Below are 12,978 nucleotides of genomic sequence, written 5' to 3'. Positions count from 1 at the left end.
CCCTTTAACAGCTCGCTTTTAACTGTTCTTCTTTTTAAGATATTTCAACTTGAATTATTTCTCAGAAAAATATATCAACTTCTTAAAACATTAATACTTCAACAGAATAATGAGATCCCTCACATTTTATAATCACATTTTATGAACTTTTTGCATCTTTATCAAATGAATTAACTTCTAAGTCAACAAAACTGAAAGGGTGCATTTAAGCACTACATGACGATATTACTGCTTCTCCAACGTTTTGGAAAGCTAACAAACTCAGATGAATCACAGTAATGTTAGAACACAAAAATACACAGAAATCGCTAAGCAGTAGCTTAATACTAGCGGTTAGCTGGGCACATTTTAATATATTCTTTAGCACTTAAAATTAAACATCTGCACATCAGTGATGTTACAGTACTTTAAACATAAATATCACAACTCCGACTGGTTTTGTTTTTTAAAGCAGAAAATCTATTAACAGCAGTCAACTACATGTCTTTATGGTGCTAACATTCATGTGGCATCCCTTACCGGAGCTCGTGGTGAGATAGCTCGCCCGGCTGACGCAGCTCCCCACGGCCGAATTTCACAGATGTCAGATCCTAATAAATAGCCATCTATTAACTACTAGTATGTGAAGATAAATTGTGAATTTAACTTTTATTTTAGCTTTTCTTACTGGGATCTTTCAGCTAATTTGGCGGTTGCCTGTGAGTAATGGCTTTCACAACAGGAAATGTTGACTGACAGAAAGTCATCTCAAGGCATACTCGCCTCCTAGTGGTGGGGAGGGAAAATTACACCTCCAACCTTATTCAGCAGCACAACCCACAAATCTGATGTGGGTTACAATAGTCTTACCTCCTCAGCCACCAGGGTGTCCCCCTTCGAAGCATCTCTGGGCTACCAACCACCTCTCTTTCCGGCCTTCGAAGGTGAGCACTTTGTCCCCTCTTTCCAGCAGCATCTACGGAGGTGTCGACGTGCCTGAAGAGCAACCCGGGCCGCCCTTCTTCGCACAGCTGATCGCAATAAGCGCCTGGCGGACCGTCACCGGACCCCCGCACCTGCCTACACCCCGGGACAAAAGGTTTGGCTGTGGACCCGATTTGTTCCGCTCCGGGCTGTATCAAAGAAACTGTCTCCCACCTTCATTGGTCCATTTGTTATAGACTCTCTGGTTAACCCGGTTTCTGTCCGTCCCCGAAATATGCGGATCCATAACGTGTTTCATGTGTCTCAAGTGAAACCCTGCCTGTCCAGTCCTTTGTTACACCAAGTTTAAGTATCTCGGGGTCTTGTTCATGAGTGACGGGAGTGGGAGATCGACAGATGTATTGGTGCTGCGGCTGCAGTGATATGGATGCTATACCAGTCTGTTGTGGTGAAGAGAGAGCTGAGTGTAAAAGCAAAGCTCTCAATTTACTGGTCGATCTACGTCCCTCCCCTCCCCAATGGTCACGAGCTGTGGGTAGTGACCGAAAGAACGAGATTGCGGATACAAGCGGCAGAAATGGGCTTCCTCTGAAGGGTGGCTGGCCTCTCCCCTTAGAGATAGGGTGAGAAGTTCAGTCTTCCGGGAGGGGCTCAGAGTAGAGCAGCTGCTCCTCCACATTGAATGGAGCCATTTGAGGTTGTTCGGGCATCCTGGGTGCCTCCTGAATGAGGTGTTTCGGGCATGTCCCACCAGGAGGGTTCCACAGGGCAGACCTGGGACACGCTAGAGAGATTTTATCTCTCAGCTGGCCTGGGAATGCCTTGGTGTTCCCCCAGACAAGTTGGAGGAGGTGGCTGAGGAGAGGGAGGTCTGGGCTTCTCTGCTAGGGCTAAGGCCCCTGTGATAAGCAGATGGATGGATGGATGCTCTTTGTGGATTACAGCTCAGCTTTCTATACAATCATCCCGGATATCCTCTTCACAAAACTGGTCACTCTTGGCCTTTGACTTTCTCACCAACTGGCCCCAGACTGTAAGACTTGGCCCCCATCTCTCCTCCACTCGCATGCTGAGCACTGGCTCCCCACAAGGCTGTGTGCTGAGCCCCCTCCTGTATTGTCTCTAAACCAAAGACTGCAGTTTGACCCACAACAACAACATCATCATCAAGTTTGCTGAAGACACCACATTATCTCAAAGGGAGACGAGGCAGCCTACAGAGAGGAAGTCCTGAAGTTGACATCATAGTGTTCAGAGAAAAAACTAGCACTGACCACTATGGAAACCAAAGAGATCATTGTCGACTTCAGGTGGCACAGCACTGACTTACGCCCCCTATACATCAACAGTGATGGTTGGAGAGGGTCCACACCTTCCGGTTTCCCAGGAAGCACAAACTGGACTCCAACCTGCTGCTGATCTTCTACTGCTCGTCCATTGACAGCCTGCTGACATACTGCATCAAAGTAAGGTACGGCAGCTGACCAGATGCGAACAGAGTGAAGCTTCACAGTGTAATCAAGGCAGCACAGAAGATTATTGGATGCCCTCTCCCCTCCTTGGCGGACATTTATTTCACCCGCTGCCTCAACAGAGCAACAAACATCATCAAGGGCAGCTCCCACCCAGGTTTTGACCTGTTCGACCTGCTTCCCTCAGGGAAGCGCTACAGGTGCATCAGCACAAACACTGACAGACTTAGAAACAGTTCCTTTGCAAAAGCCATGAGCACACTGAACTCACACATGAACCGACGACACAGTTTCACCCCCTAATTCAAGCCTCCCCTCTATACACAGAATATACAAACACTACCACCACTGTGCAATATTTAATTTATGTCAAATACCCCACTGTAAATATAGACTATTTTTTTTCAGTATTTGTATATTTGATATTTTTTGATAGTGACCTGCTCATATGACTGGGCGATCGTGGCTCGAGTTGGAAGTTCGCCTTGTAATCAGAAGGTTGCCGGTTCTCGGTCGTTGTGTCCTTGGGCAAGACACTTCACCCGTTGCCTACTGGTGGTGGTCAGAGGGCCCGGTGGCGCCAGTGTTCGGCAGCCTCGCCTCTGTCAGTGCGCCCCAGGGTGGCTGTGGCTACAATGTAGCTGCCATCACCAGTGTGTGAATGTGTGTCTGAATGGGTGGATGACTGAATGTGTAAAGCGCTTTGGGGTCCTTAGGGACTAAGTAAAGTGCTATACAAAATACAGGCCATTTACAATATGTATACAGTGCCACAGAACTGTGCACCTCACCCCCCTTTCTTCTTTTCCCACATGTCTGCACTGGGTAGGAGATGCTCTGAATCTCTTTGTACATGTGTATAGTGACAATAAAAGGCATTCTAGTCAATCAGTTTAGAGGGTCAAGAACAGCAGGGAGAGAACACACCTATTGGGGAGGCCTTTGCTGGTAGTTTGTGTGGGATGTGGTGCTTCTTGGCCTCACCTGCTGCTGATAAATGAGCTGCCAGATCTTTTTTTTTTTTTTTTTTGCAATTGTACACATTTATTTCTTACTATTTAACAGATTTCTCATTTCTTTATACTTAATACAGTAAAAAGAAACATTTTGTCATGTGGAAAAACTGATTTGTTTGATTCAGCAGAAATTCTAAAACTGGTTCAGTTGCTAAAACCTCTGACTGGTTCACTAAGTTTTAAAGAAAAAGAGCATAAAACTGAGAAAACTACTAAAACTGCTTCACATCCATGTGGTTGTGGATCAGATTTATAAGACAGCATAATATCAAAATAGATTGACACTCTGATAGTGCTGCCACATCTAAAACAGTTTGTCTTTTAGTCCTTTTCACATGTGCAGTCTCCACGGTGCCTGTTATTTCCTTGAACGGTAATGAGGAGAAAGACTGAAATTTACAGCCTTTCTACATATCAGGTTTTTTTTTTTTGGTAATTAGGCAGGTGACCATCAAAAATACTTTTAGTGCAAAGACATCTACAAAATGTAAATCATCTGGGAAATGCAGATAAATAATAAAATTTCATATCCGCTCACATCAATAGACATGTTTTCAGACAACTCCAAATAAAACACAAATTTCAGTAAAAATTAAACATTTTTTTGGACTTATTTTCAAATGGATGTCAAACAGTGGGTGTGACACTTAGCTGTGTGTGAAACTATTTTCTGATCGAATAAAACAAAAATTAGTTCTTTTTAAAATAACAACACTATACAATTTTTTTCGAATTTTGGTCAGCTTGAAACCGTAAATCAGAGGATTCATGATAGGAGGAATGACAAGAAACTCTATTGCTACAAAGTTTTGAAGGGTCCGAGGCAACTCTTTCGAACCCAGTCGCATACTTATAACATCAGTAAGTATTGCCACAACAAAAGTAAATAATGAGACGAGATGTGGGACACATGTTTGCATGAACTTTGCCCTGTTTTCTATAGATTTTACACATGTTTGAATGATATACATATAGGACCAAACTATAAAAACACCGTAAAGAAAATAAATACTTATTGTAATATTTGCAGATATAGCATTGATTGCAGTTTGTGCTGGAAAACAAGCGAGTTGAACAATACTCCAGTTCACACAGAAGAGTCTGGAAATATACGGGCTGCATAACTTCAATCTAAATGTTAGAAAGGTATTCACAGCCATAATGAAGAAAGTTGTTAACCACAAAAAACATGCAAACCTAATGACTCTTTGCTGTGACATGATAGAGTGGTACTTCAGTGGCTGACATATGGCCACATATCTGTCATATGCCATGAGTGCAAGAATCGACATTTCACCACAGATAAAAGAATAAACCACCTGATTCTGAATAAGGCAACCGTAATATGAGATGAGATGAACATCAGAGAGGAGATCCCAGAGAAATTTGGGGTAGAAACCTGCTGTTCCATAAAGTGCATTCATGCAAAAGACACAGAGCAGAATATACATTGATTCATGGAGGTTGCCGTCCAAGATGATGATCACAATGAGAGAAACATTGACGAGGCAAATGATGCAGTAACACAACAAACTGAGGAAAAAGAGAACAAACCTGTGACTGATTGTTTCATTGAAACCTGAAAGAAAAAACATTGTTATTACAGAAACATTATTCATTGTGATTGAGAGTTCTAAGTGAAGCCTAGTCTCTCGTTGTATCTGGTCTCTGTTCTCCTCTCTCCTCTATCAGGTACAGATAACAGCAACATGTGAGCTGGGATTTCAAACCAGCCAATCATTGATCTGGAATGAAAGCTCACAGCTTTGGAAAATCACAGGGGATTTAATATGTATCATGTACTAAACACATAATAAAACAAACCTGCAGGTTCTTGAAAAAGAATTATTAAAAAGTTTTACAACTTTATTAAAAAATGCTTTTTTCATAATACTGTTAGGAATTTATTACATTTATGCCAATTAAACATAATTGTCCAGGGCTTGTTGTGGTTTTCTTCTGTTTTTCGTTTGTAGTCTTTCGTAGTCCAGTCAGATCATTGTTGCTTCAGTGATAATGATCAGGCTCTCTGACGTTTGCTGAAGTCACTAGAAAGACAGTAAGATGTTCTTGTGAATGTTGCTTTGTCTTTGCCTCTTAGTACCTCTGTGGAAAAAAGAATTGTTTGCACCTGTTACCTGCTACTTACCTGTTACTCTGCTGCCTGCTCACTCTCTACCTTTCCTATTCCACAATGGAAAGATTCCATCCCAGGTACCTCTCCAATTTTCTGCAGAGTGATGTAACCTTATCGTTGCACCACGATCACCCCCTTTTCCTCCAGCCCAGAAAAGAGTAAATCAAAGGGTTTTTTTGCGTAAAACCATGGTCTCAGAGATCAGGTTGTAAATTCTGAGTTGCTGCAGGAACCACAACCTCTGCTGGGCCTTGTTCTGGATAGAGTCTATATGTGGGGACCACTTCAGATCGCTTGAAAAGGTGGGTCCTAGGAATCTGAAGTGATCCACGGTAAGTACTCTATTTTTAAGGAGAGTTAGGGCGAGTCTGAAGGTTCACTGTCACCTCCACAGTTGGGTCCGGGTGGTTCTGACTGCAACAGTGGAACAGCTGGTCCATCTCCTGTCTGTACGTGGACTCGTCTTCATTGTGGATCAGACCAGTGATTACCAGTTTGCAAATCATGCGAACAGATCCACAGAAGATGCCATCAACGTAGCTCTCCACTCTGTGCTGAGCCACCTGGAGCAGCGGCAAAGCTACGTCAGAAAGCTCTTTGTGGGTGTTCTCAGAATCTCATCTCTACTTTGTGGTTCTGTTGGCTTCATCGGGTGATGGCCTTCTGCTCGCTTTGGAACGGTTCACAGCTGAGTTTGAAGCAGTGGGAATGAGAATCAGCACCTCCAAATCTGAGGCCATGGTCCTCAGCCAGAAAAGGGTGGAGAGCCCACTTCAGGTCAGGGACGAGTTCCTGCCCCAAGTTTAAGTATCTCGGGATCTTGTTCATGAGTGACGAGAGACGGGAGATCGACAGATGGATTGGTGCTGCGGCTGCAGTGATATGGACGCTATTCCAGTCTTTTGTGGTGAAGAGAGAGCTGAGTGTAAAAGCGAAGCTCTCAATTTACTGGTCGATCTACGTCCCTCCCCTCCCCAATGGTCACGAGCTGTGGGTAGTGACTGAAAGAACGAGATTGCGGATACAAGCGACAGAAATGGGCTTCCTCTGAAGGGTGGCTGGCCTCTCCCTTAGAGATAGGGTGAGAAGTAAGTTCAGTCTTCCGGGAGGGGCTCAGAGTAGAGCAGCTGCTCCTCCACATTGAATGGAGCCATTTGAGGTTGTTCGGGCATCCTGGGCACCTCCTGAATGAGGTGTTTCGGGCATGTCCCACCAGGAGGAGGCCCCGGGGCAGACCTGGGACACGCTAGAGAGATTTTATCTCTCAGCTGGCCTGGGAACGCCTTGGTGTTCCCCCAGACAAGTTGGAGGAGGTGGCTGAAGAGAGGGAGGTCTGGGCTTCTCTGCTAGGGCTGCGGCCCTTGTGACCTTGCCCCGGATAAGCAGATGGATGGATGGATGCTCTTTGTGGATTATAGCTCAGCTTTCTATACAATCATCCCTGATATCCTCTTCACCAAACTGGTCACTCTTGGCCTTTGACTTTCTCACCAACCGGCCCCAGACTGTAAGACTTGGCCCCCATCTCTCCTCCACTCGCATGCTGAGCACTGGCTCCCCACAAGGCTGTGTGCTGAGCCCCCTCCTGTATTGTCTCTAAACCAAAGACTGCAGTTCGACCCACAACAACAACATCATCATCAAGTTTGCTGAAGACACCACATTAGTCAGACTTATCTCAAAAGGAGACGAGGCAGCCTACAGAGAGGAAGTCCTGAAGTTGACATCATAGTGTTCAGAGAAAAAACTAGCACTGACCACTATGGAAACCAAAGAGATCATTGTCGACTTCAGGTGGCACAGCACTGACTTAGGCACCCTATACATCAACAGTGAGTGGGTGGAGAGGGTCCACACCTTCTGGTTTTCCAGGAAGCACAAACTGGACTCCAAACTGCTGCTGATCTTCTACTGCTCGTCCATTGACAGCCTGCTGACATACTGCATCAAAGTAAGGTACGGCAGCTGACCAGATGGGAACAGAGTGAAGCTTCACAGTGTAATCAAGGCAGCACAGAAGATTATTGGATGCCCTCTCCCCTCCTTGGCGGACATTTATTTCACCCGCTGCCTCAACAAAGCAACAAACATCATCAAGGGCAGCTCCCACCCAGGTTTTGACCTGTTCGACCTGCTTCCCTCAGGGAAGCGCTACAGGTGCATCAGCACAAACACTGACAGACTTAGAAACAGTTCCTTTGCAAAAGCCATGAGCACCCTGAACTCACACATGCAGCGACGACCCAGTTTCACCCCCCCAATTCAAGCCTCTCCTCTATACACAGAATATACAAACACTACCACCACTGTGCAATATTTAATTTATGTCAAAATCCCTCACTGTAAATATAGACTATTTATTTTTTCCAATATTTGTATATTTGATATTTTTTGATATTGATCTGCTCATATGTATACAGTGCCACAGAACTGTGCACCTCACCCCCCTTTCTTCTTTCCCCACATGTCTGCACTGGGTAGGAGATGCTCTCAATCTCTTTGTACATGTGTATAGTGACAATAAAAGGCATTCTAGTCAATCGGTTTAGAGGGTCAAGAACAGAAGGGAGAGAACACGCCAGTAGTAATATACCTATGGCTTTTTTTGCCCCACCCCCGCGGGCATTTTCCCCCCTCCCCTATCCCCCTCCGCGTCCATGTGCGTGTGCACGTGCGCGAGAACGGACTATTTGCACGTGCATGTGGGTCCAGGGGTCACATGAGTTTACAGAAACCATGGCCAACCCCGGAAGGGTGTAATGACACCTCCTACTGGGCTGGTCTAACAGACATACATATAAAACGGACTCCATCACCCTTTGGAGCATCAACAGAGCGACCTAAGGAACACAGACACATCTAACTAAGGAGTGCAGGATGACATCTGTATCAACCATGACGAGCAGCCAGGACATCGCCCAAGCCACAGCCGTACTAGGTACGTCTACAGGCGCAGGCCACCGGGGCCCTCATCGCAAAAAGCAGCGCTGTGAAAATGCCGTAGATGGGACTGAATTTAAGCTAGAATATCGAGGCAGTAATGGGTATGTGTATACCGTTAAATATACCAACGGAGCAGTTATACTTCGTGTAGATTGTGGTGAGGGCGTGTTTTGGGGGGGAGACACAACACATGTCTACTAGAAACTGGAAACTCTTTCGCGCTGTTGTTTGTGCGGACTTGGACAGTGTGGGATTCCCAGAGATGCTGTATGTTTCGCAGTGGACCAGTCCAACAGGCCCTGAACTTTACAGGGTCGAGGCCGATCGCTTCAACCGTAGCCCCGATGACTTTATTTTTCTCAGTGTATGTGATGACAGGGAAAGTCTTATTGCTGTCAGAGGGGTTGAAAACTGGAGGTTAAATCCTTACCCTCTGAGCCTAGAAGAGCGCGCTACATGGTTTAAGGACATGTTTTTCATACAGTGGTGCGACTGGAGACCTATGCTGCGTCTGTTTAGCCAGATTGACGACGCCATCAAGAGGGACAGTCTCAACACTGCGTACGAGGGTATTAGAAAACGCCTTGTTTTTGATGATTTTTCGACTTGTCCGAAGACTGGTTTGCCTTCTACCCTGTGCAAACCTAAAATCATAAGGCCCTCTGACAACTAAATAAACCACATGGTAGGTTTAGTTTGTGTGTGTGTGTGTGTGTGCGCGCATCTATGCAACAAAACATAACATCTTTTTATCGCGCTCATTTTTCAGAGGGAGACATGCAAGCATGGGACCTCACAGACTCCCCGCCTCCACCAGCGTTGCTAATCCAGGCCCCACCAACTCCACCCCCCTCTCCACAATTGCTGCAGGATCCTACAGGATCGGGTCTGTGTGAGGAAACCATTATCGACATCAAGCTTGCAACCCACCACTTGCTGATGTTGGCGCTAAATGACTTTCTACAGGATACATGCTACGGATGTCAAACAGCTCATCCCAGTCAGGTGCAACACAGCTGCTTGCACGAATTGTCCGAGTATTTCTTTGACACCTACTATGACGATGTGATGATAAGGCTCAGGACAGACCGATTCATCCCCGCCATACGCCTGTTTGTACGCTCATACACAGTCGCTGGGACTGGAACACAATTCAGCAGGATTGCAGAACACACCATGACTGAACTGAGATCATCACAACATATAGTATGCGCAATTAACGACAACATTGGGCTGCTGCTAGAATCAAGTCGTTATGCCCAGCGTGTTAAACCAGCCATGCTTCACATGATTGGTAACTACTGGGCTGGGAGACACCTGTTTTAATGTATGCTGTTCAGTATTCATTGTCTGTGTGAACGAAATAAAAAGACGTGTTAACACCAACATTTTAGTCATTTGTGTCTTGCATACATCATGGAAAACACCTTGTATAAAATTTATCATGATCCGGCCCATCCTGCTGGCTTGGCCAGTTTAAATAAGCTCCGTTTAGCTACCGCCGAGGCAACAGGGGTAAAACCCTCATTATCACAGGTCAAACATTATTTAGAATGAGATGACACTTACACACTCCATAAACCAGCTAGAATCCACTTTCCCAGAAACAGAGTATTGGTTAATGGAATCGACAAACAGTTTCAAGCCGATCTGGTTGATATGTCTGAATACATGGCAGATAATGATAATGTTAGATACCTGCTAACATGTATAGATGTATTCTCAAAATATGCATGGGTTAGATGTCTCACAACCAAAACGGGCCCGGCCGTAACAGCTGCATTTGAGGATATACGCACCGAGGGCAGGATCCCCATGAAACTACAAACAGATGAAGGCAAAGAATTTTATAATACAACCTTTAAGCAGCTAATGAAGCGATATAACATCAAACATTTCTCAACAGCTAGTGAGGTTAAATCTAGTATTGTTGAAAGATTCAACCGCAGCTTCAAGGGCAGAATGTGGAAGTATTTAACATCCGTCAACTCAAGGAGATATGTACAAGTCATCCCCGAGCTCACACAGGCATATAACAATGCTTATCACAGGTCTATCCAAATGGCTCCGGCAGAGGTAAATAAGGATAATGAGAAGCTGGTCTTTAACACCCTGTACAAAACCAAACCTCAGAAGAAAGTGCATTTTAAATTTAATGTTGGCGACACGGTACGAATATCGAAACTGAGAGGAGTGTTTCGAAAAGGATATGAACAAACCTACACCGATGAGATTTTCACAATCAGCGAGTGTATAGGGAGACAACCTCCAGTCTACAGACTAGCCGATCTAGCAGGAGAGGTGTTGAAAGGAACATTTTATGAGCCTGAAATACAACGTGTGATTGTTGATAAAAACAAAACATTTAAAATTGAAAGCATATTGGCTAGAAAAAAAGTGGGCCGGAAAAAGATGGCTCTAGTAAAATGGTTAGGATGGCCAGCAAGTTTTAATTCATGGATTCCAGAAAAAGACATCATTGACGCGTGATTAACCCTGATGACACAGCTCTGCAGTCATTCATTCATCACAGTGCAGAGACGGAGTAAAGAAGGATGGATAAAAAGAACAACAAAGCAGGCTTTTATGTGAGTCTCTTCTCGAATGCATCGGCTCATGTTTACCCAGGCAATAAGATATCTAATTTTAGAACAAAACTAGCAAAACCTATTGTTTTGAATAATCAGTATGAGGTAGCTGTTATAGAGATACAGTACCCACGCACTTGGTTGTCTTTTCCACAACCAGACGCGCGAGTAGAAATTTATAACCCTGTCAAAGATGATGCCCTAGCCGTAACTACGATCGAGCTGTCTGTGGGTCATTATACCTCTGTGGAGCAAATAATAAAAGAATTTAATTTGAAATGCCAACAGCACCAGGGCACAACGGACATTAAAACACAATACAACACAGTTAGTAACTATGTCAGTGTTATGGGGCCTAGAGGCAGCATGCTCACATTTAGAGGGAGACTGGCAGAAATCCTAGGATTTGAAACAGAAGAACCGTTTGTACTTCATTATAAAAACACATACGCGCCACATCCTGCTGACATATATGGCGGAAAATACAACATGTTTATTTATGCCGATATTGCCGACTACCAACTTGTGGGTGACGCCCATGCGCGGCTATTAAGGGCTATAAATATCACAGACGATGTGCGGCGTGTAACCATTTTGCAATTTGACAGCCCACACTACACACCTGTGTCAAAGACATTAATCGACGACATAGAAATTGATTTGAAAGACGACCAGAATCAACACATACCCTTTTTATACGGTAAGGTGTTTGTCAAGCTACACTTCCGACCGATAAGACAGCATTTTTAAAAAGAAAGGATGGGTGTCTACAACACAGATGAAGCAAAATATCTAAAATATTACCTCGCGCAAGCCGGGGGGGAGTTGGGAGGGTATATAGGGACCAACACACAATATGGCGCAGGTCTAGGGGGGTTGTTCCGCAGCTTATTTAGATTTGCAGTACCGCTGTTTAAAAAAGGAGTCAGTATAGTCAAACCCCACCTAAAAACAGCCGCATCAGGCATAGTGTCTGATGTCATATCCAACATAACCAAGCCCACAGCCACTAAGCAGGACGGTAATGGGGTGTATGTGTATACGCCCTATACTTCAAAGACCCCACCCACAGCGAGCACTATGTCTAAAAAGCGTAAAACCACAAAACCAGGCAGAAGATCCAACAAACGGACACCGTCACGCGGAGTGAAAAGACCCCGAACTAGGCGTTCAAAAACTACGGCGTTTGACATATTCTAAATGGCGCTGTTACACAGTCAATCTGGAGAATGTGTAAAAACAGAGTTGGATTTGTTTACCGTTCCCTACACGCAGACTAGCATTGAGAAAAGTATGTTTATTGAAATACCGCCTGTTTCGGCAATCACTGACGGAGGCCCGATCGAGTTTTACATCTCATCATCTGGAGAAGATTACCTGGATCTAAATGACACATATATCTACACGCGTGTGAGAATCACAAACGCTGATGGCTCAAACCTGGCTAGGGACGCTAACGTGGGATTTATTAATTATCCCGGATGTACCCTGTTCGCGCAGGTAGATGTTAATTTGGGAGACCGCCTAATTAGTCAATCATCTAACACATATCCATATAGAGGCGTGATAGAATGTCTTATCAATTATAATAAGGACACTTTAGACACACAGTTCAGCACCGGGTTATTCTGTAAGGATACAGCATCACACATGAATGACACATCCATAGAAGGGGACAACCAAGGCCTTGTGACCAGAGGCAAATATACAGCGAATAGCAGCATTGTTGAATTGATAGCGCCTGTACACGCAGACCTGTTTTTTCAAGAAAAACTGTTACTTAATGGAATCGATCTGTCGCTGAAATTTGTACGCTCTAAAGACGAATTTGCTCTCATGACGGCGGATGCCAATGCATACAAAGTTAAAATTGTCTCAGCCAGTCTCTTTGTCAAGAA

The 12,978-nt window shown here is 44.6% G+C and overlaps 1 protein-coding gene and 1 pseudogene across 1 annotated transcript; one reads left to right on the top strand and one right to left on the bottom strand.

The window, feature by feature from the left end:
• Positions 1-4,059: 4,059 nt before the first annotated feature.
• Positions 4,060-5,031, bottom strand: LOC146370210 (olfactory receptor 2K2-like). The gene has a single exon (XM_084908392.1). It carries the CDS (start codon positions 5,029-5,031, stop codon positions 4,060-4,062), a length of 972 nt encoding a protein of 323 aa, XP_084764518.1.
• A 3,413-nt stretch (positions 5,032-8,444) lies between these two features.
• LOC146370209 (uncharacterized) lies at positions 8,445-9,165 on the top strand (annotated as a pseudogene).
• Positions 9,166-12,978: the final 3,813 nt, after the last annotated feature.

Source organism: Perissodus microlepis, chromosome 16, assembly GCF_051167445.1.
Source record: "Perissodus microlepis isolate ML-2025 ecotype Zambia chromosome 16, ASM5116744v1, whole genome shotgun sequence".
NCBI lineage: Eukaryota > Metazoa > Chordata > Actinopteri > Cichliformes > Cichlidae > Perissodus > Perissodus microlepis.
This window is presented reverse-complemented; position numbering and strand designations above follow the sequence as displayed.

Coding starts and splice junctions, on each gene's coding strand:
- LOC146370210 (XM_084908392.1), bottom strand. CDS start 5,031: ATGAATAATGTTTCTGTAATAACAATGTTTTTTCTTTCAGGTTTCAAT.